Genomic DNA, 26,715 nt, shown 5'->3' on the forward strand with positions numbered 1-26,715 from the left:
GATGACAAATCAGGATGGTTAAGGAGTACAGCATGGAGAGTATGGGACAATCTAAGGGGAGCATTTTTCCACCAAGCATCTCTAAACGCCTAGGTGAGATGGAGCCACCACGCATGGCTTCTTTCTTCCAGTTTGCAGAATGTAACCATAGGCTGTACTTTCCAGAAAGAAGTCTAGGTCAGCTTTCATCCACAAACCCCAACACGGGGCCTTCGGTAGAGTCTAAGCAGGCAGTCCTTATTTCCATTCAGATGAATGGCTAGGGTTCCTTCTGTCATATGACTCCATCTTCTCTCTTCATTGCTGAAAAATGAAACGAAACAAAAGAGGGAGCCTGGGGAAGCAGCAGCCTCTTCTTCCTAAGTCTTCAATCCCACATGAAGCCTGCTATTTATGGTCATGTGGGTTATGGCCATGTCTAATTTCAGTAAATTAATGTAATAAAAATGGCTTTGGTAGAAATTGTAACAGCCTGATGCAAATATATTTGAAATTGACAGTGATTGTTCTACTTCAGAAAATAATAAGCACAGTGTATATCCTCACCACTAAGTGTTCTTTATGAGCTCATTATGTCAGTCTTCTCAGCTGTATATGATTCTAAGCTAAAAAGTGTTCTTGTACAATAGTACCTTAGCTGTAATTTGTTTGGTTTTGTTTGTTTTCTTCCTATTTTAGTTACCTCTGGTCAACCATGATCCAATAATATTAAATAGAAAATTCTAGAAATAAGTACACTAAATTGTACACTGATCTAAACTAATGATGAAATCTTACACAGCCCAGCTCTGTCTTCCCAGGACACAGATTGCTTCAGCTCATCCAGGGTATCTGCACTGTATTTGCTACCCATCAACTAGTTACTCTGAGAAGTCATATTGAGTGTCACAGTACGACAGGGCTTGTGTTGAAGTTACTGTCCTAGGAATGGTCTTAATAACGAACCCAAGTTCAAGAATACCAATATTGAATGTTGTTCATGTGTATGTGCCAGAGAGGTGTTATAAAATGCTTCCTGCAGTAAAAATATGGAAAGTCTCTGCTTAATAAGAAAGAAACAGTGAATGTTGGGTTCACTAATATATGCATTAAGGCCAAATAGTAAACAGCATAGAATACACACACTTTGATACCAGACACAATTTCAAGCATCTGTACAGGTGTTGGGATGTATACCCCACAGACAAGGGAAGGTTACTGTATTTTAATACCAATCTACATAAACCCTGCCCTCATTCCTACCTGTGATAAAAGGGAAAACGTCTCATATTTTCTTAATGTGTCAACTTAATGTCACAAAAGGATTGCTATTTGGGATTGAGGTTAACACCTCAGGTGAACCTCCCTGTGGGATGATTAGGTAATAGTACCAAGCAGGGATGAGGGTAGACAGGAGGATAAAATGCAAAATCCTCTTTTACAAGTAAGATGAATAAAGGTTTAGATGAATGGCTTGAGAATTTTCTAAGGGAGTAAAATACAGGTAGTTATATCTTCATGCCTTCAAAGTAGGGTCCCAACAGCTGCATGAAACTTACCTCCTTCCCCATTGTAAAGTGTCTACACTCATTGAGATATGACTATACCATTCTAATACAAAGATCTAACATCGTTCTGTAGCATAAATAGAGGTAATTTCTCTCTTACCTAAGTGACCATTGCAGTCTGATGGACTGCCCTTCTGTATGAAGTGCAGTAAAGTAAACATGTCGCCAGCAACAATTCTTATGCTATGCACCCAGATTCCAGACACTAGTTGGTAATCATTCCTACTAAGTCCATTCAGTCAAACAGTGTAAGTGGACATCATACATTTTGTCAGACAAAAGAGAAGCATGTACCACCTAGGATATTTATATTAAATACAAATATATTTACATATATCTAAATATGGTTAACATATTTTGCATATTTTCTCTGAAGAGAATCAGGAACAATAAATTAGTACCAATGAAATGTATGCTGAGTTTTGAGGTTTTTTTCTGTTCCTGGATACCTTTTATATTAACATAAAAAGTACCTTAATAGGCAAGATATTGGCAGGAAAATTTCCTGTATTATTTATTCTAAGATCTCCACCTATGTTAAGTCTTTGTTCTGACTCAACCTGCAAGCCATCTTAATTTAAATCTAGTCAGAATCTCTAATTTTCATTATATTTGACTCAAGTTAAGTAAGTCTCAAAATTTCTCCTGATTAAATTATATTGAGTTAGAAATTCTGATTTAAAAAACAAAACAACAAAGGATCCAAACAACCACCATTGTCTCTGCCTTGCCTTCATTAATCACTGAAATAATATTGCTTTTTATTTGAAACTATCTTTGTTCTCTATTGCAGCCACCGTTTTCCTGGAATTTTGGAAGCGACGCCGAGCAGTGATTGCTTACGACTGGGATCTGATAGATTGGGAGGAGGAGGAGGTCTGTAGCACTTACCTCGGGATATCTGACAGCACAAACCACCAAAATGCAGTCCCTGAGTTGTTAGCCTGCACTGAGTGATGGGAGTCAGGTTATCCAGAAAGCATTTTTAATACCTGCCTTCGAAGGAGGTCTCAAGTTATACAAAGAAGGTCTGGGTGACATGCCTGTGACCCTAGCACCTAGGAGGTTGAGGCAGAAAGACCAAAAGTCAAAGCCAGCCCAGGTCACATAATGGAACTTTACCATAAGGCAGGAAGGTGGGAAAGTCTGGCATCATTTGGCAATACCGCCATCAAACCCCCATGTTTGAGCTCCATTCTGATGTGTTAGCGAATGAAAATTCCATGAGTCAAGAGACATTTCTCGGGCTGGAGAGATGGCTCAGAGGTTAAGAGCACTGCTTGCTCTTCCAGAGGTCCTGAGTTCAATTCCCAGCAACCACATGGTGGCTCACAACCATCTGTAATGAGATCTGGTGCCCTCTTCTGGCGTGCAGGCATACATGGAGGCAGGGTATTGCATTCATAATAAATAAATAAATCTTTAAAAAAAAAGAGATTTCTCTGATAGGAGGCAGAGACACATAGGATTCAAGAGGACAATCCTTCATATCATCCATCTTCTTTTCTTTAGAAGGCAGTTGTGTGTTTAATGTCACTAGATGTAGGAAACACACCTCTGTAGAGAACTACTTGAGGAAATGTTTCTGTGAGCCCAGGACCCACAGCAGCTCCCAGAAATGCACAAGGTCAGAATTCCGTCAAGGGTAAGTGCTGAGAAGAAGCAGATCTAGGCAGCGTCCTTGGTGGTGCGGACAAAGGGAGGCTCAGCTGTAGACCAAGCGGCCAGTGAGGGCGAGCTCAGCCCCTGGGATCTGCTTTGTCAACACTCTTGCCAACCGCTTCGTTCCGCACTCCCCCTTCTAGGTCAGAATACTATGTTCTTTCGTAATTTGTGCCCAACCCTGATTCTCTTGTCTTGAGCCATTTGTTCATGCTGGATTCGGTCACCCCATCCTTCCGTTGGACACTTCTTTATCTGGGCCTCACCCATCTTTCCTAACCCTTCTCTTAGCCTCCCTTGAGTCTCCCAAACCATCAGAGCCTTGCTATGACTGTGAGTAATAAAAACTAATGTTATTACAGCTACTATGGGTGTTTTCTTTCCTAGGGGAACATGTAAGCCTTTATATTAACAGGAGCTTTTAGAAACACAGATTATGAAAATGTTATCCCTTTGATTGGTTTGACAAGGAAAATGATTTTGACAGGGTTTTTTTTTTTTCTTATTCCATTAATGTCCCGGGATTTTGGTTTTTTGTTTGTTTTGTTTTGGTTTTTGCTTAGTTCCTCTTTGTTTTGTTGAGTTTATTTAAGATATAAACGACAAAGAACTTTGATACATGACACTGGAGTTTTTCAGTAATTCCTATTACTCTGAAAGACAGTCATGCTTATGTTTCATAAACATCCTTCAGAAAACAGTTTTCTGTTTTGAGGCAATACTCGGGTTCACAAGGAGTCCATGGGCAGCAGTTCTTGCATCTGTATCCTAAGAAACTGAGAGTTTCCCAAGGAAACAGAAGAATCTGTACCTCTGTATCCTCAAACTTCACTGCCTGAAATAAAGTAAAAGAAGATTGAGGGTATCTGTGAACACATCTTTCTACAGAGCACAGATATTCCCAAACTAGGCCTGTTTTCCATTCACCATAATTCTCTTCTGTCTCCTTTGTCTTCCGTTTTCATCTGAGCGCTGTCTGCATGGACTTAGGCTCCAGCCCATCTGGTTTTGCTCATTTTCTGTCTCTTCCCAGTTCGCTCAAGTAGAGCACGCACTTAATTAACCAGAAGCACTCTAGTTCGCCTCTTGCTGATTGTCTTCCTAATCCCATAATTGCCTTTTAGTTGGAAACTGGTCACATTGGGATAAGACTCAGCTAAATGAAACAAAAATCTCAGCTTGATTTGGGATTGAAGGAGCCTTGATACAATCACATTTGGAAGGTGTTTGGGCAATTAAGAATACATTTAGTATCTATTGATAAGAGCTTATTAAATATAGATTCACTTTGGATTTTAGTCACCTAAACCTAAGCATACAAAAATAAAAGTATTTTGGGCTTTAAAAAGAAAGATAGGAATGACACTGTCAATATAAATCACAAATATATTTTGAACATTTACCTATTCAGAAGACTTCTTCATTTTACTGTCCATATCATTGTCTGGTAATAAAGGTGATAATTTCTTACTGTTCCAAAACACTAGATATAGGACAGGCAGTCAGTTTTAAATATCAGTCTGAGCCGGGCATTGGTGGCACACGCCTTTAATCCCAGCACTCGGGAGGCAGAGGCAGGCGGATCTCTGTGAGTTCGAGGCCAGCCTGGTCTACAAAGTGAGTTCCAGAACAGCCTCCAAAGCTACAGAGAAACCCTGTCTCGAAAAAAAATCAGTCTGTCTTCAGGGAGAGTTTAGCAAGGTACCAGAAAAATGTAACTGGTATTCTAAGTTACATTGGTTTGAGGATAATGAATCTGGACCACTGTATTAACAGATAGTCTTCAAGGGATCAATTTTCAAATGCTTAAAGCTGTGTCTCCAAGCCTGCTTTATTTACTGGCTGATTGGTGTGGCAGTTGTGGATTCCATTTTATGATGGTATAAAAAGAATATTTCTTATTGTGAGTACCTCCTCAGAACTTATGGCTGTGTCTGCTTGTCTTTCAGGAAGAAATACGCCCCCAATTTGAAGCCAAGTATTCTAAGAAAGAGCGGATGAATCCCATTTCAGGAAAGCCAGAACCTTACCAAGCCTTTACTGACAAATGCAGCAGACTTATCGTTTCTGCATCAGGAATATTCTTCATGGTTTGAAACTTTTCTTAAAATCTCTTTAGTTTTATAAGTTACAAACCTCTAGTCTAGCAACAGTAATCACGATTATATAAAGCAATTTCACACAGTATGCTGTTTAATCCTCACTGGTGTATTTGGTGTCCAGGATACATCATGGATGGCATTGCTATGGCCATGTGACAGATGAAGCAACTAAGATTCCAAAAGGTTAAGGGATTTCCCAGGGTCTGCCCATGAGTAAGTGTTCAGACTCCCACCCACCTGTATGTCCTATTCCTCCCTCTTACCATGTCCCGCCGTGCTCTGTTGAAAGAAACTAAAAATGTGAGACAACATGTACGGCAAAACTTCCACACAGCAAGAAAATCTGCTCCATTAGCCACTGAAGAAATGACAAAGCAATGTCATGCTTTGCCCTCCACACACATGTTTGTATTTATTGGCTTATTTCTCATCTAAGATCGATACCTAGATTAGTTTTTCCTGTACGATGGACGTGGACCCTAAAGCCCAGGAAACTGAGGATGTGGAGAAGTCACACTAGTGGCCGATAGCATAGCTAGAACCCTGCCCTGTCCTCTAAATCCAGTGGCTTTTGTGCCCTCATCTCCCTGGCATGTATGACCGTCGGTATAGATTTTATCAGTCACCTTATCATCACCCCAGGATTCAAGTATTTGTTTAGCTATTACTATATTCCTGTCATCCTGGACACTCCTAGCCAAGGTTCATACTCCAGTTTTTTGTGTGTTTTTTTGTACCAGGGGTGAGCAGAAAATGAAGTTTATATAAAGAACACTGTAAGGAAAAAGAATCTATAAAATCAATGGCTATCACTTCAGGGACTGAATTCAAGACCCAGCTTTAGAAAATTAAGTGGGCCATGGTCTCTATTGGGAACGAAAGTTCCAAAACTGTTTGGAGTCTCAGATTCTATTATCTTAAACTATTCCCAAGTATCACGAACCTTCAACAAAAGGTGCTTCTATGCTTGTATCCAATAGTAAGATACTACGTCTCTGTCAAATCATTAGTTTATTCAGCCACACATAACAGGAGTATGCAGACAGTGTCCCTGCCTTCTGGGCCTTACTTTCTAGTGGGAGAAATTGGCAATAACCAGAAAGATTGTGAGAAATCATCAGTAGAACCCTGGAGGAGGATACATGCATGTAGCTCACGTGCCATGCTCAGCAACAACATCAATGCTCTGGTGCTCAGGCAAAGATGCAGTTCCCCGTGGTTCTCAGGCTGAGACATGAAAAGGGATAGGAGTTGTTCCCTGGGCTGTGTACAGGAGTGTGTGCACTTTGGGCAGGAGATGGGTGGATAGGTGTTATGGAAATGGTCTTGAAGACTGAAATACTTAACTCATTTGAAGCAGTGAGAAAATGTCTGTGGATTGCCATGATGGCTCAGCAGATTAAGGTGCTTGCCATCAAACTCGTCGACCTGAGTTTGATACCTGAAGCCCACAAGGTGGAAGGAAAGAACGGACCCCATAAGTTGTCCTCTGACCTCCATATATGTGCCATAACTCATACTATTGTAATTAGAAGCATAATAGGATTTCTAGAAGGATGGGTTGATGTGATCACACAATTATTTTGCTTTAAAAAGCATAACCCCCTTCCTTGGGTAGATCTTATGCTTCCAAGCAATGTGGTTTTTCCACTCTGTCAGGAAACCCAGACAGAGAAAATGTTCACCAGGATGAAAAGTGCATCTTCCCGGGGACAGTTTGGAAGCAGGATCGCCATCACTTGATTTTCCTTTTTCACCAGAGCACAAATCTGCTTCCTGAAACCTGGCATTGAGGTCTCACTGGATTTCCTCCGCCTTCCTTGTAGATCTGCGTGGTGATCGCTGCCGTGTTCGGGATCGTCATTTACCGGGTGGTGACTGTCAGCACTTTCGCGGCCTTTAAGTGGGCGTTGATCAGGAATAACTCCCAGGTTGCAACCACGGGGACCGCAGTGTGCATAAACTTCTGTATCATTATGCTGCTGAACGTGGTGAGTGAGCAACAAGGGGCAGCCAAGAGTGGGCTGCAGGGCTGCTGTGGCAATGTCCTTCTGTTGCTAAAAAGGCTGGCCTTGAGGCAGAAGGCCTGTGATGAAGCCCTGGTGGCCTGATATGTAGGTCTTGGTATTTAAAAGACTCAATGCAAACCCAGGCTCCAGGACTATCAGCACAAGGCACAAACCTCCCAGAACCTCGTTCCCTTTGCACTGACTTCCCCTTTGGTGAAACCTAAGAGTGTGTTTAGAAAAACCCTGCTCAGAGACTACAGTGTACCTCAGGGTGTTGCTCTCCATCCTTCTCCATTCAGAACATGATAGAGCAGCCAGTATCTGACACATGCTTCGAGGTACCCACGAGGAAATTGTCAGAAAGATACATGCTGCTCGTGCTGGTTTCAGACTCTTTGCAATCACATATTTCAGGCCAGACCTCTCCTCTGAACATCAAACTTGTTTATGACATGGCCCACTAGGCAATCTCCAACACTTCATTTTCAATGTTTTTGTTATACTTATTTGTGTGTGCGTGTGCACGTGCATTCGTGAATGCACATGCATACACATGCAGAATGTCATGCATGTGGAAATCAGTGCACCACGTTGGTTATTTCCTTCTGCTGTGTGGGTACCAGGGATGTATCAAAGGTAGTTAGGCTTGGATGTACTTGCCGTTCCTGCTGAATCAACTTGTAAGGCCCTGCTTTCTCCACTCTTCTTTAAAACACAAATCTATCTCCCCTTAAGGATCAGCTCCTCCCATAGCCTCCCTCTTACAGCTGGTCAAGATAAAATAAAGCTAGCATATCCTTCACGCATCCATTTCTCTCTCCATCAACATGTACCTACACCAGATGTGGTGGCACACATTTGTAATTTCAGCATGAACAAGGCCAGGCAGGAGGGTCAAAGTTCAAAGGTAGAATTAGAGCACTTTTCACAAATCCCTGGGCCAAGTCTCCAGCATCTCTTCTCTCAATGGCTTTCTGACTGGCACCCTAGCCTCCACACTGACTCACTTCAGTCTTGGCTCAATGCAGAAACCACAGGGACAACGCTGCATTCACATCAGTCATGTGACTTCTCTAAAGGTTTGCAGGCCCATGACTTTCCTCTCACTCAAAGCAAAAATTGACCTGTTCTTGTCTCCTTGACATTATGTCTTCCTGGAACCTGTGTCCCTCCCTTCCTCAGGATCTCCATAGTACCCTCTCACCTTTCCTGGCCTTTGTTCAAATGTTACTTCTTTAATAAAGGCTTCCCATCACTATGGTTCAGAGCACAATTTGCTCCTTCCATCTGATGACTCCCTATCTCCACCTTGCTTTATCTTTCTCTGTACCAAACATTACCCTCTGTTATACTCCAGACTTCATTTACTATCTTCTCCTCCAGGTGCAGGTCCACAAGAGCAGAGTCCTTTCTCTCTTTGGCTTATTTTTGCTGTTGTTATGCCCTGGTGTCTGGAGAAGCACATGGCACATAGCAGGCATTCAGGAAATTATTGCCATTTGTGCAACAACCAGAATAACAGCTGACAAGGTTAGGCTTCGAGGTCATACGTACATAAAAATACTGACCTTAGAGGTCTACAGTAGGAAACAATTGAGATAGGATACACACTGAACACTGTCAGGCGTGAATTAGATGTTCAACTCGTTATTGTTCCGCTCATGCTCATGTGAAGAGAATCTCTATTATGACTCATCATGCTGAAATGCTTACATTTTTACAAATGGATGGACTTTCTAAAGGCCAAGTAACACAATCATGCTATCACAAGGTATACATTTTAGCTTGTCATGAACAGACTCAGCAGGCTGACTCTGCATGTATTTGTGCGTACACATATATGCATCTATATGTATCTGTATATAAGAGTAATAAAAAAGAGGCTATCAACTTGAGAATGGGATGTGTGGGAGGAGTTCAAAAAAGGCTATCTAGGAGGGGCTTAGATGGAGGAAAAAGAGGGGGGAAAGTGGTATAATTCTGTTTCAATTAAAAACATATTTTAAAAACTGGAAAAAAATCAAGCCTAGTAAAGGGAGAGCTCTAAAAAAATCAGAGTTCCATAACCTATAACTCCCAAGAGAATTCTACCTGCCCAATAATAATAACCTTAGCTATGATTACCAAGTGAGCTAGTAATCACTGAGCGAACTAAATTCAGATTACTTGTTGCTGTCACTTTTAAGTCATAGGGACTTCCTATTTTAGAAAACGGTGTTTCAAAAATGAGAAATGATTGAAAAATGACTAATGGTTTGGTGTGATGATTTTGTGGATGCTTTATCCTATGAAGACTGAAAACAGATGTTTGTCACTCCTGGATGCCTCATGCCCTCTAGCTCCGTGTTAATTGCGGGAAACATGTTGCGAAGGAGGATGATTCACACTAACCTAGCCAAACAGTAGAGATTTGAAAGTTTCTGGGTCTTCATGGGGGTACAATGAACGAATGCTTGCTGCATTCTTAACCAAATGTCTTTTCATTTCAGTGTTCATCAAAAATTGATTTAGTTGGAGATACAACTCAGTTTGCAGAATGCTTGCCTAGCATGTACAAAGGCCTGGACTCAGTCCCTGGAACTCCACACACTGGTTGTGGTGGTACACATCTGTAATCCAGCACCTAGGAACCAGGGAAAGAACCTGGAGTTTAAGACCAGGCTCAACTACATAGTGAGTTTGAGGTCAACTACACAGTGCCCTGTCTCAAAAAAAAAATAATAATAATTTCAAGCTAGGTGTGTAACACAGTGGTGGAGTGGATATTGAACTTACATAAGGCCCTGGAGTCTATCCCAGCACTAATTATAAATAATCTAATTTATATATTTCCTTAAGAAATAAAGGACTGTATGAATTGGGTCTATATGCACACTGTGTTTGTCACTGTGTATGGGGCAGAGGCCACTGTCAGAGAAATACATCATGTAACTAGAAAACAGGATCTAGTCATCTCTACTTCAAAAGACAACAAAGAAAAGACGAAGTAAACCGAAATGGAAAAGAGGGCATAGGGAGTGGGCAAAATGTCCAACTCCAGACGTTATAAAACACCTACTGCATGGTGAGAACACTTTTGGTATTCTGATTTTTCAGACCATCTCAAATGGAAACAGTGTAAAATTACTAAGTAAAAAAGCACTGGTAAGGATGGCGGTGACAAGCCACAGCAAGGGAAAGAGAGAAGACTGGAGAGGGAGGCCACATCCATGGCTTTTGTTCAGTGGCCGACTGCTCTACCTTCTTTGGCTCCCTCTCCCATCCCAGCACCACACTGGTACTCCTGTCGTTTGCCCTGGCGCTTTGTGAGTTCCATAATGAGAGTAGCCAAGTGTGTAATGTAGTTTGGAAGAGTTTTCATCAGAATATAAAAACGTAATAATTTAAGTCCTTCGGAAACAATTGCAATACAATGGATGGCCAGCTAATGACTGGAACACAACCTGCCACAGCCCAGAGCGTTGAAAACCTAAATTCTCTATTGACTTCTGAAAATGCTCAATTTAAGATATTTTTATTATCTAATAATATAGCTATTTTTAACCGCTATCTAAATTGGTTTGAACAACTTAAATTTTTGACTAGGATGGCCTTCCAAAATTAAAAAAGAAAACAAGATTTAGAAATTAGTTAATAACCCTTTTTATTAACTGACTATAAAAACCTCAAGGAATAGATGGTTTTTTAAAGAATTATTTGAAACTTTGTGCAATTATTTTGAATGGCATATCCTGTTTGTGACTTTTTGTTGCATCTGTCTAATCTTAACTAAAGAAACAAATTTATATGTGATGTTTATTTTCAAGATCTTGTGAGGTGTATTTACATTGGTGTATGTGTTTAAAAAATAGAATTTGTATTATTTTACCAAGTTATCTGAACCCTAACACTCTGATGCCTCTGGATGACTAAGACACATTTATTGATTTAGTTTCAAAGAAGAGTGAATGTGATGGGCGTGTGTCTCTTTCTAACAGTTTCAGCTGTGTTCTGCTGCACTAGTGACCAAATGGCATCTCAAATGATGCTTACACACCACGTAGAGCAACAAGAGAGGAGAGCAAATGTTATACGAATCCTTTGTATTCATCCATATGGATGTGAACCAGATATTCCACTATGCTGTAAAAAGTGGGAAAACAGACTTCCTAGGGGAGGCCTTACCCTCTCTATGGAGTATATGGGAGGAGGGAGGAGTGGAGGGAGTGGGAGGGAAGGAAAAAATAAAATAAAGTGGAAAGCATAATGTTGATACAAAAATATAGTAAATCAGAAAGTATTACTTATATTAGAACAAATTCACAAGCATGGATCAGGCTGATATGATCAAATTAAAAGTATTCATAGCTATCTTATTTTGAAAATTACCTTAAAACCTGAAACGGTTGTGTCAGTTACAGATATTAATTAACAACCATGATTTAAGTATCTGATAACATTGTAAAACAAGTAATAAAATGGCTAAATCAAGACCTAACCTAGGGATAATTATCTTACATGTTAATGGATTAAGATCTCTAATTAAAAGACAGAGTTACAGAATAGATGATATGATGAGACCCAACTGTATGTTTCTTAAAGAAATTCACTTTACCCATAATGTGCAAATGAAGAGATATTAGATATTTCATTCAAATGGGATCCAAAAGGAAGCAGGACTATGACAGTATTAAACTAAATGGACATTAGATTACAAGTAATAGAAAGATAAGGAATTCCATTATATAATGATAAAGGATTGAATTAAAGAGGGGAAAATCCCCAAGGAAGTTAACTACAACCAGAAAAACATAGGCATTAGATAATCCCACTTTACCAACAGCCAAAAGAACAAAGGGGTGGAACTCCACACATAATTCCACCACCACCAACCATCCAAATAAAAGAAGAATGAACAATCAATGGTCATTAATATCCCTCAATATTAATGGCCTTAACTCACCCATAAAAAGACACAGGCTAACAGAATGGATTCGAAGACAGAACCCATCCTTCTGCTGCATACAAGAAACACATCTCACCCTCAAAGACAGACATTACCTCAGAGTTAAAGGTTGGGAAAAGATTTTCCAATCATATGGACTCAAGAAACAAGCAGGGGTAGCAATCCTAATATCTAACAAATTGGACTTTAAAATAAAATCAATCAAAAGAGATGAAGGAGGTCATTACATATGCATCACAGGCGAAATCCACCAAGATAAAGTTTCTATCCTGAACATTTATGCCCCAAATAGAAAGGCATCCACACACTTATAGTGGGAGATTTCAACACCCCACTCTCACCACTAGACAGGAATACCAGACACAAACTCAACAAAGAAGTAAAGGATCTAATAGAAGTAATGACCCAACAGACATCTATAGAACATTTCATCCACATAAAAAAGAATATACCTTCTTCTCACCACCACATGGAAACTTCTCAAAAATCCACCACATACTTGGCAACATATCAAACTTCAGCAGCTACAAAAAAATTGGAATAACTCCATGCATCTTATCAGACCACCATGCATTAAAATTAGAATTCAACAACAACACAAATTGCAGAAACCCTACAAACACATGGAAATTGAATAATGCACAACTGCACCATTCCTGGGTCAAAGAAGAAATAAAAAAAGAAATTAAAGACTTCTTAGAATTCAATAAACATGAAGACACAACATACCCAAACCTATGGTTCACTTTGAAAGCAGTGCTACGGGGAAGTACATAGCACTAAGTGCCCACATGAAGAAACTGGAGAATAGTTATACTAGAGAATTAACAGCACAGCTGAAAGCTCTAGAACACAAAGAAGCAAACTCCCCCAGGAGGAATAAGCGCCAGGAAATAATCAAATTGAGGGCTTAAATCAATAAAGTAGAAGCTGGGAAAACAATACAAAGAATCAATGCAACGAAGAGTTGGTTCTTTGAGAAAATTAACAAGATAGACAAACCTTTGTCCAAACTTACCAAACAGCAGAGTATGATGCAAATTAACAAAGTCAGAAATGAAAAGGGGGACATAACAACGGACTCTGAGGAAATTCAGAGAATCATCAGGTCATACTTTGAAAACCTGTACTCCACAAAATTCAAAAAGTTAAAGGAAATGGACAACTTCCTGGATAGCTATCACTTGCCAAAATTAAATCAAGAACAATAAGCAATTTAAATAGACCTATAACCCATATGGAAATAGAAGCAGTCATCAAGAGTCTCCCAACCAAAAAAAAAGCCCAGGTCCAGATGGCCTCAGTGCAGAATTCTACCAGAAATTCAAAGAACAGCTTATACAAATTCTTCTCAAAGTATTCCACACAATAGAAGCAGAAGGGTCTTTGCCAAACTCTTTCTACAAGGCTTCAATAACCTTGATCCCCAAGCCACACAAAGACACAACTATGAAAGAGAACTTCAGACCAATATCCCTCATGAACATTGATGCAAAAATACTCAATAAAATACTGGCAAATCGGATCCAAGAACACATCAAAACAATCATTCACCACGATCAAGTAGGTTTCATCCGAGGGATGCAGGGATGGTTCAACATACGAAAATCCATCAATGTAATCCACCATATACACAAGCTGAGAAACAAAAATCACATGATCATCTCACTAGATGCTGAAAAAGCCTTTGACAAAATCCAACACCCCTTCATGATAAAGGTCTTGGAGAGATCTGGGATAACAGGAATATACCTAAACATAATAAAAACTATATACAGCAAACCAACAGCCAACATCAAACTAAATGGACAGAAACTCAACGCAATTCCACTAAAATCAGGAACAAGGTAAGGCTGTCCACTCTCTCCATACCTTTTCAATACTGTACTTGAAGTTCTAGCCAGAGCCATACAACAACAAAAGGAGATCAAGGGGATACAAATTAGAAAGGAAGAGCTCAAACTTTCACTATTTGCAGATGATATGGTAGTTTACATAAATGACCCAAAGAACTCTATCAGGGAACTCTTACAGCTGATTAACACCTTCAGCAAAGTGGCAGGCTACAAGACCAACTCAAGAAAATCAGTAGCCCTACTATATACAGATGATAAAAGGGCTGAGAAAGAAATCAGAGAAACATCACCCTTTACAATTTCCACAAACAACATAAAATACCTTGGGTAATGCTAACCAAACAAGTGAAAGACCTGTATCATAAAAAACTTTGAGTCTTTAAAGAAAGAAACTAAAGAAGCCCTCAGAAAATGCAAAGATCTCCCATGTCCCTGGATAGGTAGGATCAATGTAGTAAAAATGGCAATCCTGCCAAAAGCAATCTACAGATTCAATGCAACCCCCATTAAAATACCAACACAATACTTCACAGACCATGAAAGAACAATAATCAATTTTGTATGGAAAAACAAAAGACCCAGGATAGCCAAAACAACCCTGTTCAACAAGGCAACATCCAGAGGTATCACCATCCCTGACTTCAAGCTCCATTATAGAGCTATAGTCCTGAAGACAGCTTGGTATTGGCACAAAAACAGACAGGTAGACCAATGGAATCGAATTGAAAACCCTGATATTAACCCACACATGTATGAACATATGATCTTTAACAAAGAAACTAAATATATACAATGGAAAAAAGAAGGCATCTTCAACAAATGGTGCTGCATAACTGGATGCTGGCATGTAGAAGAATGCAGATCTATCCATGTCTATCGCCATGCACAAAACTTAAGTCCAAATGGATAAGACCTCAACATGAATCCAGCCACACTGAACCTCATAGAAGAGAAAGTGAGTGGTACCTTGAACGAATTGGTACAGGAGACAGCTTCCTGAACATAATACCAGTAGCACAGACAGTGAGATCAACAATTAATAAATGGGACCTTTTGAAACTGAGAAGCTTCTGTAAGGCAAAAGAGAGTCAGCAAGACAAAAAGGCATCCTACAGAATGGGAAAAAATATTCACTAACCCCACATCTGACAGAGGGCTGATCTCCAAAATTTACAAAGAACTCAAGAAGCAAGTCTCCAAAACACCAAAGGATCCAAATAAAAAGTGGGCTATAGAACTAAATAGAGAATTTTCAATAGAGGAGTCTAAAATGGCTGAGAGGCACTTGAGAAAGTGCTCAACATCCTTAGCCATCAAATCAAAACAACTCTGAGATACCATCTCACTCCTGTCAGAATGGCTAAAATCAAAAACGCCATGACAATCTATGCTGGAGACTGTGTAGTGAAAGGGGAAAATTCCTCCACTGATGGTGGGAGTGTCAACTTGTACAGCCCCTTTGGAAATCAGTATGGAGTTTCCTCAGAAAAATGGGAATAAACCTCCCGCAAGACTCAGAAACTCCACTCTTAGGCATATATCCAAAAGATGTTCATTCATACAACAAGGATGTGTGTTCCACTATGTTCATAGCAGCATTTTTTGTAATAGCCAGAACTTAGAAGCAACCTAGATGCCCCTCAACTGAAGAGTGGATAGAGAAAATGTGGTACATTTACACAATGGAGTACTATTCAGCAGAAAAAATCAATGGAATCTTGAAATTTGCAGGCAAATGGATGGCACTAGAAGAAACCATCCTGAGTGAGGTAACCTAGTCACAAAAAGAGAAACTTGGCATGTAGTCTCTCATATATTGATTTTAGACATCAATCTGGGGAGTGCCAGCCTACAAGCCCATGGCCAGAGAGTCTGGGAAACAGAACCTTCATTCAGTGGCTGATGGAAGCAGGGGCAGACTCCCACGTCTAAGCACTGAGCTGAACTTAAGAAATCCAGTGACAGAGAGGGAGGACTGATGACCAAAGAAATTAAGACTGGGCTGGTTTAACCCCCATAAACAGCTGACCTGACAAGGGTTAGCTCTTGAATCCCAGACTGATGCCTGGGAATCCAGCATGGGACTGATCAAGACCCCCTGAATGTGGTGTCAGTGAGGAGGCCTAGGTAATCTATTGAGCCTTGGGTAGTAGATCAGTATTTATCCCGGGTATACAAATCGACTTCGGACTCCCATAGAACAATGTGAGGTGCACTCTCACCCGGAACTCTTGGGGGAGGGTCTAGACCCTGCCCTGGATGAAATGACAGACTATGGACACCCCCATGGAGAGCCTCACCCTCCCTAGGGAAATGAGGGGATATTGGGGGGGGGTTGGTGGAGGGCACTGGAGGAGGGGAAGGAAATGGAGAGGGACCTGGAATTGACATGTGAAGCAACTTTGTTTCTAATTTAAATTTAATTTTAAAAATAAAAATATATTTTAAAAAGTATTATTCAGCTGTTAAAATAAATGTCATCATGAAATTTGCAGGCAAATGGAGAGAACTGAAAAAAAAATAATCCTGGATGAGATAACCCAGACACAGAAAAACAAATATGGTCAGTGCCTTGGGCAGTTGTCCTCAGAAAGGTGTCCTTTGCCAGCAGATGTGAGATGATAGAGAAACCCACAGTAAGATATGTGTACAGAGAGTCTCATCAAAGGTGTACAGTTGGTACCTCCCATCGGGGCTCTGGGAATCCCACAGAAGTGGGGGCAAAAAGATGGTAGCAGTCAGAGATGATGGAGGACACTAGGAGAACACAACCCACAAATCATCTAAGCAGGGCTGACATGGACTAACAGAACCTGCAGCAGTAAGCACGATGCCTGAATGGGTTTGAACAAGGTCCTCTGTGTGGATTTTGTGGCAATTGCCTGATGGGTTTTTGTTGTTGTTATTGTTGTTTTTGGGGTTGTCTTGTGTATCTGTGGTGTTAGGGCTTTTCCTGTTTTATAAATTGACTTTTATTTAAATTAAAAACCATCTTATTTTACCAAAAAAAAGAGGGGAAAATAATTTGTTTCATTAAGTTTGGAAACTAATTTTTTTCTGCTGACCTTATCAGAATAAACCATCCGTCATTTTAATGTTTCAATGGCCTAATAAGAAATCAGCAGTTTTACACAAACACTCACCTACGGGTCCCTTACTATGAACCTCTGGCTATAGATACCTTTTCCTGATATATAGCCAAAGTCTGCTTTTCTATTCTCTCTCCCTCCATCATTTCTTCCCTCCTCCCTTCTTCCCTCTCTGTCTGGCTCTCTTTCTGTGTCTCTGACTCCCCCCCTTTCTCTCTGCATGTATGGTCATTGATGCCATGTACCCTACTATTGTTTCTCTATACTGTATTTCGGAAAGTTAATACAAATCACGTCTTCATGTCTATGCTATTTTTAAATGCCAGTTTTCCCAGTGTTCAATACCCAGGTGACCAGCTCAAAAAACCTTTGAGATAGTGCCACAAATTAACAAGGGTGTATTATGTGAAAAAGATAAAGAATAAACTAAGAACCAAAATTATACTTTTCAGGAAGGTATTTTACCAACAAATTTAATATTCTTTGACAATTATGTAATTAAGAAATGTTAATGACAGCATGTTTTTTACACTAATGCAAGTTTTACTAGAGTATCTATTCTAATCTCTTGTTTACAGAGATTTCATTTTATAGTCAGAGGAAATATGACTAACCTACACCACATAATTTCCTGTTGTAACTGTACCAATCTCTTTTAACATTGAACTCATGTCTGGGGTTTCTGTACAAAAAGTTAATAACATGGCCTTAGTAATCATATTTTTGTATAGAAAAACCATGTGCCTTAATAGAGCAGTGGCCATTGCTGAATGTTTGGAGTTATATGATCTAAGTATTTGGCCTGGCTCCATAGTAAACAGGAATCTTGAGAAAGAGAATTCAGAAATTAGGAAAGACTTTAATGTCATATGTGCATACACACACACACACACACACACACACACACACACACACACTCCATTCTCTCTGAGGACACTCTGTCAACCAGATAGCTGGATGTGTCAAGGATTCTTGTTCACTCTGGCACTTATGAGTGCTGTAATGTGGAGTCTGCAGCATTCCATGACAGTAAGATGATAGACCCTTCCCTTATAAACCAAAGCTGGATTTTTTCCCTCAGTTGTCAACACTCACAATGACTGTCTAGCCTCACTTAAGAAACTGGTAATTAGTGGCTGCTAGTCTCATTGCCACAGAATTATTCACTCCAAAACAAGAAGCAAGATTTTTTATGAGACAGAGTTTCTCTGTATTGTTTTGGTGGCTGTCGGTCCAGCCTGGCCAAGAAGCAAGATTTTTAAACTCATAAAGGAAGACTTTGCACATTTCTGATTATCCTTGAAAGTGTACAGTTGCTCACGATGTTTCTACTATTTGAAACATAAAGAAAAAAAGTTTCACTCACAACTTGATTGCCTATCTTCTTTCTGTAATTATAGACTTTAGAACGCCTAGAGTTCACTGGTTAAAGGTGTGGAATTTATTTTACAGCTCTATGAAAAAGTCGCGCTCCTTCTGACTAATCTAGGTGAGTACAAGCCTGTTGTGTTGTGCAGTCTGGGATCTAGAGTAAAGCTTCCTATCTCAGAGGCAGGAAATGAACGCCCTACTGTGGCTCCTGGTAGGCCACACCCATGAGTTTATAACCAACACAACTGGCCTCAGTGGACTATTTTTAACAAATGAGACTATGAAATTGAAATAGAATAAGGGGTAGATCTGGGGAAGCTTGAGGGAGAAAGTAGGGATGAATATGATCCAAATACATTAAATGCATATATTAAATTCTCAGTTAATAAAAAAATATAATACTTTAAAAAGACAAAAATACCTTCTTTACTGAGAATTGCATGCAACACTTCAGTCTTTCCCTTCAGCAGAATGATTTAAATGTGTCTAGTGATCTGATGTTTTCAAACCTGTCATATCCCGTATGTGCCATAAGTAATTGAAATTCAAGGTAGGTATTTTCCCTTCTGTACACACAGAAAATAGTATTGCATGAACACATATATAGAAAGTATCCTGGATCATTTCAAATGTGTTCACTAGCTATACCTACACCTTAGCATTATAGGTGGATTCCACAAGACACAATGGTATACTCACTAATCCCAGAAGGTCAGGAGGCTGGAGCAGAAGAATGGCTTAAGAGTTTGAGAAATGCTAGGAAAAACATGAAAAACTTCAAAAGTGTCAAGTTTTGAACACTAGTAACCCTTTACATTAGGACAATGATGATGGATGTTTGTGAAGATACATTCATGTAGACAAATTGTCTCCAAGAATGTTTCTCTGATAGCCAGCTATAAGCTGCACATTGCTACATTTTCAAGGTGTAGATGTTGCTTCAATTTTATTAGTGAGATATTGGCTATTCTATAGCCAATGAGAAAATCGCATGCTCCCACAGGTTTAATATATAGCTTGCTTTAATATATCCCAGTATGTAGCTTGTCCAAAAGGGAGACATTCCAAAGCGGTTTTTGTAGAATAGCCATTGTACCCCTGAACCCATTTTTTTAATTGGTATGTCCTACACAGAGATGGATGGAGTATCCATCTCCTTTAATGTCACTGGCATCTTCCATCACCACTAACCCTTTACTAAGAAAGGAAGACACTAACCATGGTAGAGGGAAATGCCTGTTGACAGACTGTGTCCAGGGGTAAACCATAGTTTGAGACACATGAGAACCCAGTGACATGAAACCCATTGAGAAGTGTTCAGTGTTCCTAGCTCCCAGAGCAGCACACCCTGGCTCTAATACTGATGTTTCAATCATTTCAAATCTCAGGTCCTTTCTCCCCTCTTCCCATCTCAGTTATGCTCCAAGGAAGCTTTAAATTCAAGTCATGGAAAAGGAAGTGATGGTGTGAAATGTTAAACGTCCAAACAGAAGCTTGGGGGATGCGGTAACAGAGAAAATGTTACTGCCTTAAATACATTTCCTTTGACTTTGCTTGAGCTTAGAAGTCAGCTCCTCAGGAAAGATAAGTGGATCAGACAAGTTGTAGGCTTGACCTCTCGAGTAACTAACTCTATATTTTGGTTTATACCAAAGGGTATTTGCATTATGGAAGTCAAAATACAATGAGCTTCAAGTTGGCCGTGACTGAGGTCACAGACATGTGCCACAGGTAGTCATATATGGGGAAAGCTCTAGAGGTGAGGCCATCCTTCCACTTTTATCTATGAGAATGAAAGAAATAGTAAATGAAGGTAAAAGCCTAGGAGACATGAGATCTAGGAGCTGAGACGAAGAACCCTTAGGAGCTTGGTGAGGGTCTGAAGCTATGCATGCAGGAGGTAGGAGGGAGGTCATGTTCAGTCTCTCAAACCCTGCTTCCTTTTGCCCACAGAACAGCCCCGCACAGAATCCGAGTGGGAGAACAGCTTTACCCTGAAAATGTTTCTTTTTCAGTTTGTCAATCTGAACAGCTCCACGTTTTACATCGCGTTCTTCCTCGGAAGGTAAGAAGCACCTCTCTGTGAGCCCCCAGCCCTGGTGGAATGGGTCACTCAGAGCCCACTGGTCAGGGCTCTGTAGGGTAATCAATGCAAAAGTGTAGGAAGAGAAGACCAGCCACCTCCTTTCCCTCCCCAAACTGCCAAACCACCTCACTTCCTAGGAAATAGTCTCTAATCAAAAGTGCCCGGGACTCTTTTGTTGTACAGATAAATAGCGGCAAATAGTTTATGTGTGCAAACAATGGATTGAAAGCTTGTGACTTCCATGTCACCTGACTCAATCCTGTGGATGTCACAGCTAAGTTAGTAGGTGATATAAGGAGATGCAACCCGGAGTGTGGCCCAAGTCCCTGGCTTACAGGATATCCCAACAGGAAAGAGGGTAGAAATGGGAACCAGAGCTTTCTAGGTAACGAGAAACCCAGCAGGGATGAAAACTTGGGAGGGATCCCCGTTATGTGGTATTGATGTGTGTATTGTCCCTACCCATCCTATGTGAGGCCATGGGACAGGGCAAGGCCGTGAGTCCCATTTGGTAGGATGGATACAGTGGCCTCTCTTGTGTTGTTTAGTTATGCCAGCAGCATGAAACTCTAGTCAAGTACTATGACTGTAACAAAAAATGACACTGCTGGTATTCAGATCAAATATGGGTAGATGCAGGAACATGGCTGCAGCTTACACAGACCAGGGCACTCTGTATTGAGCAGGAATGTTCAATACCACAGGAAACAGCAAGAGCGAGCCAGTCCCCTCAGCATCTGGGCAGGAAGGCCAGAGGGGAAATGTCCCTGGGAGAATTTCAGAAGCTCAAGTACTGACAGCTGTGGAGGTTTCCTCACTCCTGCAGACGCGCTCTGTAAGGGCTCCTATCACTGACTTTAGAGAATACACTAACTTAAATGCAATATTCACCGAAAGCCTACACCTGCAGATTGCTAACAGCTTGCTTCTGTGTTGAAGATTCACAGGACACCCAGGTGCCTACTTGAGATTGATTAACAGGTGGAGGCTAGAAGAGGTCAGTACTCTTCCCTTGTTCCTTGTTTTCTACAACTTCTACTAAAAACCCTTAAGGCAACTTTGTGCAGAGTAGAAGCCTGCCGCTCTTCTCTTAGTTGACTGCTGTATCTCTGTTTGCTTGCCTCGCAGTGCCACCCCAGCGGATGCCTTATTGATCTCTGCATGCAGATGGGTATTATAATGGTGCTAAAGCAGACCTGGAATAATTTCATGGAACTTGGCTACCCGTGAGTACCTTAGCTGTCTCACAGAGAGTCAGCATGGCTGATGGTTGGCATTTCTGAGTGTAAGCATTAGGGACTCAACAGTTAAACCTGTATGTCAAATGCAGATTCAAATGTAGTCATAGAAACACTAAACACTGGAGACCAGTGAGATGGCTCAGCAGTAAAGCCTTTTGCCACCCAAGCCCGACAGCATGAATTGCCTCTTCTTGGAACCCACATGAAGATGAAAGGAAACAACTGACCCAAAATTGCCCTCTGACCTCTGCATGTATTCATGACACACAGTCCACACACATCACACACACATACACAAACAACAACAATAAACTTTTAACTAAAAATAATTAACATTGGCTCTTTTAGGTTTTTCCCAACTCATACAAATTAAATATTCTTTTTTTAATTTTATCAATTTTTGAGAACATCATATAATGTATTTTAATCATTACACCCTCCTCTCCCAAACCCTCCCAGATCCATCCCAACCTCCCTACCCATCCAAACAAATCATGTGTCTCCTCCTCTTCTTCTTCTTCTTCTTCTTCTTCTTCTTCTTCTTCTTCTTCTTCTTCTTCTTCTTCTTCTTCTTCTTCTTCTTCTTCTTCTTCTTCTAAGTCTATCATGCTACCCAAATACTCTTGGGTGTGGAGAGAAGTTTGGTCGACCTATCAGTGGTCACCCTTAAATAAAACTGACTTAACATTCTTTGAGGCCTCTGTGCATGTGTGTACTCTGGTTGTGTGAATGTAGCATGCTTCAATGATGTCTTTGACTCTCTGGGTTCCAGTATTGCAGATCCTTAGCTATTTGTCAACTCATAAGATCTTTACTCCCCTATTCACATGATAAATCAGAATGTTAATTTAAAACAAAGAAAGAAAAGTAGTGTAAATTCAGACTACAGGAAAATGGAACTTGGAAAATGAGAAAATGTGAGAGATGCAAAAAAGCGTGTTTTCGCCCATAGAAACATTGTCACCCAGTGGTAAGATTTTCCTGTTGATGACAGTGGACACAAGTTTGTGTCATCTCCGTAAAGACAACCTTGAACTTTGCTGTGACAGCTATGCTTAGCTTGGCTTTAAGGACACAGAGCATCAACCTTTCTGTGTCTGATGGTTTTCCACACCATTGGCTTTCCACATCAGCTCAGTGATTCTGGAGGGACACAGGTCTCCAGGACTCAGGTAGAACCACTCACCTAGCACAAGCACCCAGGACTTGCTGAATGAGGAAAGTCTTCTCAAGGGCCCTGTCAGAGGCAAAGCCAACAATTTTCTATTCTTAGATTCAAGTTTTGACATCTTGCTCCAGTATCCAATATTCCCTATAAGACTTTTAAAAATAAACACAAAGCTGGAAGTACAATGTTTTAGCTTATGAAATATTAAATAGAATTTAATAGAAATATCCAAGGATGACTCAGGATATTCTACAGAGCTGTGAGGTAAGCAGCATGTCTGATAGCCACCCCTCTTTTTTCCTTCCTTGATGTGCTTTTGTTTCAGCATTTAGATTCCTGGAAATACTAAAACCATGTCATTTTTTCCTGGAACATGCCAACCTACAGGCTTGCCTCCTCTGTGGCATTTCCTTCATCTCTTTTCATATTATACAAAGGATTCCAGCATGCTGAAGAGGGCTAACAGCTCAGCCTCAAGCATCAGAGTGAGATGCATCCCATGGGAGTTAGAGACCATGCCAAGCTTGAGTCTAAAGCAGCTGAGCCTTCTCATAAGGAATTATAAGAACCTGAATGCCAGGAAAGAAAGAGGATTGTGATTTCAGATGTTCTAGGTCACTGACATCAGAATATGCTGGTCATAATAACCCATGTGACAGGACCACTATTAGGTATGGGTACAGACCTAAGCCATGTGAGATAGACCTTCTAACCATTGAATATGCAGGTGCTGCCTTGGTACCAAGTCAACTCAAGGTACTCTCAGCCCCCTATCCATCTATTTCTAAACATTTGTGGTTGATTAAATAAATTAGTCACACATTCTGTCTACTTGAAAATAGAAATGCTTCAGGTATTCAGAAGTTTTTTTTAATTTCAGACATAGCTTCCTGCCTGTGTGAAGCTGGTTTTTAACTAGTTCCAAATTGTTAGCTCTCTTCTTTCTCATTACTTAAATCTTATGAACAATTGTGTATATTTTGATAAGAAACTGATCTTGTCACCCAGGTTAATCCAGAATTGGTGGACCAGAAGAAAAGTTCGACAAGAGCATGGGACTGAAAGGAAAATAAATTTCCCACAATGGGAAAAGGATTACAACCTTCAGCCGATGAATGCCTATGGACTCTTTGATGAATACCTGGAAATGAGTATGGAGATCTGTTTTGCCTCTCAATTATAAATGCAAGCCTCTACTCTTTAGCTACACTCAATTAAATGTACATCTGTTATCATCTGTTCATTCATGTAAGGGAATTCTGGAGTGAGGGCATTCTAAGCAGCAAGTATAAGGGAAAATGAAATCTTAAGATATTCAAAGCCAGGTTTGGAGTTGTAGAGTGCTTATCTAGTATGTACAAGGCTCTGGGTGAGATTCCCCAGCATCACAAATGAACAAAGTTCAGAAGACAGTCATTCCAAACCCTTCATGATATGGTATCTTGCTTCTTGAACCTTAAGAAGGTACTCAAGTTGTAGCCTATGAGTAGAGAGATTTCTTAGCATGTTCTAAATTCTAAATTCTGAGTTCAATCTCTCTCCTCTCTCTCTCTCTCTCTCTCTCTCTCTCTCTCTCACACACACACACACACACACACACACACACACTAACCCAGTTGTGACATTCATGAAGACTCTACCCTGCAACCCAAAGACCTCCTACTATGACCTACTGCCCTTACACTGCCTTATTATGGAACTAAATAACCAAGAAAAAATGTTGGAGAATTCAGGGCATCAAAAACAGAAAGACTCGTTACTCGAAGGGATTGACTCACATATCCAGCTGACATCTGTTAAGCTTTACTCAATGCCAACGGAACAACTACAGTTGGCACCAGAGACACAGAAAGGGATTATGACACAGTGCTCAGCTTTCAAGGGTGCATAGGCAGTGGGGAAGAGCCAGAGACAGGAAGTGTTAAGTTCAGGAAGTGTCCCAGTTACTGTAGCATGAATCATGGGAAGTATAATGGCAGCCATTTCTGTTGTAGGAGGAAAGTGGCAGGAAGTGAGGAATGTTTAACCCAGGCTACACTCAGCTAAGAAAATCAGATTTCTTTAGAATCAAAGCCAAGTTAATCTCAATATGTATCTAGAGAGGAAATAACAATAATGATCCCTTGTCAGATACACTGTATGTATAGATATTTTTCTCTCTCTTCTTTTGAAAATCTACTGGTTAAGCTCTACAACCTAGAGATGAAATGAGAGTAGAGCTGGGCAAGGTGAATTACTTCTGAAGGAAGCGACACTAAGTGGAATAATCTGAAAATTAAAGGAGCAGCAGAATTGATGCTTAATGTTTCTTAGATTGCTTCTGCCCTAAGTATCTATTGATGTTTTTAGAGTTTCAATTAGAGGATGGCAGAATGATATAACTTGGAAAAGAAATCAATGCGGGCATCAATAATAAAACTTAATAAAGGCAATTCATTAAGAGAAATCACCAATTTTGAGTCTCTTAATGGACTCTCCCCCATAAAGAAGGAAATGAGCAATAATGCCCCTGAAAAGCAGCATTTATGTGGATAGCATGCTACAGCTCCTGTGGTACCACTCAGCTTGAAACAATACGAGGTGCAGCACACACAGACACAGGAATTCTTTCTTCTTCCTTTTATTTTTGTTTTGATTTTTCCTGAATGTATTGTTATTAAATACTATAACTCACTAGATTACAATATAAAGTAATAAAAAGTATTTAAATCTCAAGTCTACAGATGAATTTTCAGAGATATATACACAAAAGCAGCCATGTCTATACAGGCAAGAGGCTGGCAAACCATTGTCCACAGTCCAAACTCACCCAATAATTTTTATAAGTGACATTTCCTAGAAACATCACACACCCACTCCCTTACACACAAATATATCCTGTTCTAAGGACAGGTGGAGAGGTTTGTGCCACTCTATACATCCATGTGCTCTCTCAATTTTTAAGCTTTTATTTTAATGTTCTGGTTGGTATATGGTAGTCTCTCATTGTGGTTTTAATCTGAAAGTTATGGCAACTAATGACACTAAATATCTTCCATATGATTATGACCATTTGGATATTCTCTTTAAACCTCTATCAAGATCAATGATTTGCTGGGAGCAGGGGTTGTTCTTTTCTTGGTGCTTTATAGAAGCTATTTACATATTGTAGATATGAGTCCTGTATTAATTGATTTTCCCATTACTGTGAAGAAATGTCTATCAAGAAATAACTCAGTGAAGAAGCAGCTTATTTTAGTTCCTATGAGGACACAGTCCATCATCCCAGAGAAGATACTGTGGTGGACAGCTTCATGGATATAGAAGCCTATGTCAGCCTACATCTCATTAAAACAGGAAGCAGAGTATGCTGGAGACAGAGTCACGCTCTAAATATTAATCATACCCCTGATAACCCACGTCCTCCAGTGAGATTCCACTGTTTTACAGCGGTTCTCAACCTGTGGGTCATGACCCCCATAGGGGTCATATATCAGATATCCTGCATGTCAGATATTCACAGTATAACTCATAATAGTAGCAAAATTTCAGCTATGAAGTACCAAGAAAATAATTCTATGGTTGGTCGTCACAACATGAAGAACTGTATTAAACAACTGTATAAACAACATGAAGAACTGTATTAAAGGGTCACTGCAT

At 40.2% G+C, this 26,715-nt stretch overlaps 1 protein-coding gene across 4 annotated transcripts in view; it reads left to right on the forward strand.

Moving 5' to 3' along the window:
• Positions 1 to 26,715, forward strand: part of Ano4 (anoctamin 4) — a 401,571-nt gene that overhangs the window by 340,269 nt on the left and 34,587 nt on the right. For all 4 annotated transcript variants that reach the window (XM_021225955.2, XM_040755102.1, XM_040755103.1 and 1 more), the window contains 8 exons: positions 2,341 to 2,423; positions 5,159 to 5,299; positions 7,138 to 7,302; positions 18,663 to 18,699; positions 20,535 to 20,646; positions 21,607 to 21,664; positions 21,796 to 21,893; positions 24,085 to 24,227. In XM_021225955.2, coding sequence (XP_021081614.2) covers positions 2,341 to 2,423; positions 5,159 to 5,299; positions 7,138 to 7,302; positions 18,663 to 18,699; positions 20,535 to 20,646; positions 21,607 to 21,664; positions 21,796 to 21,893; positions 24,085 to 24,227 — 837 coding nt within the window. The remainder of the gene's footprint in view (positions 1 to 2,340; positions 2,424 to 5,158; positions 5,300 to 7,137; positions 7,303 to 18,662; positions 18,700 to 20,534; positions 20,647 to 21,606; positions 21,665 to 21,795; positions 21,894 to 24,084; positions 24,228 to 26,715) is intronic.

This window comes from Mesocricetus auratus, unplaced genomic scaffold (assembly GCF_017639785.1).
Source record: "Mesocricetus auratus isolate SY011 unplaced genomic scaffold, BCM_Maur_2.0 Super-Scaffold_100011, whole genome shotgun sequence".
In the NCBI taxonomy this organism is placed as follows: Eukaryota; Metazoa; Chordata; class Mammalia; order Rodentia; family Cricetidae; genus Mesocricetus; species Mesocricetus auratus.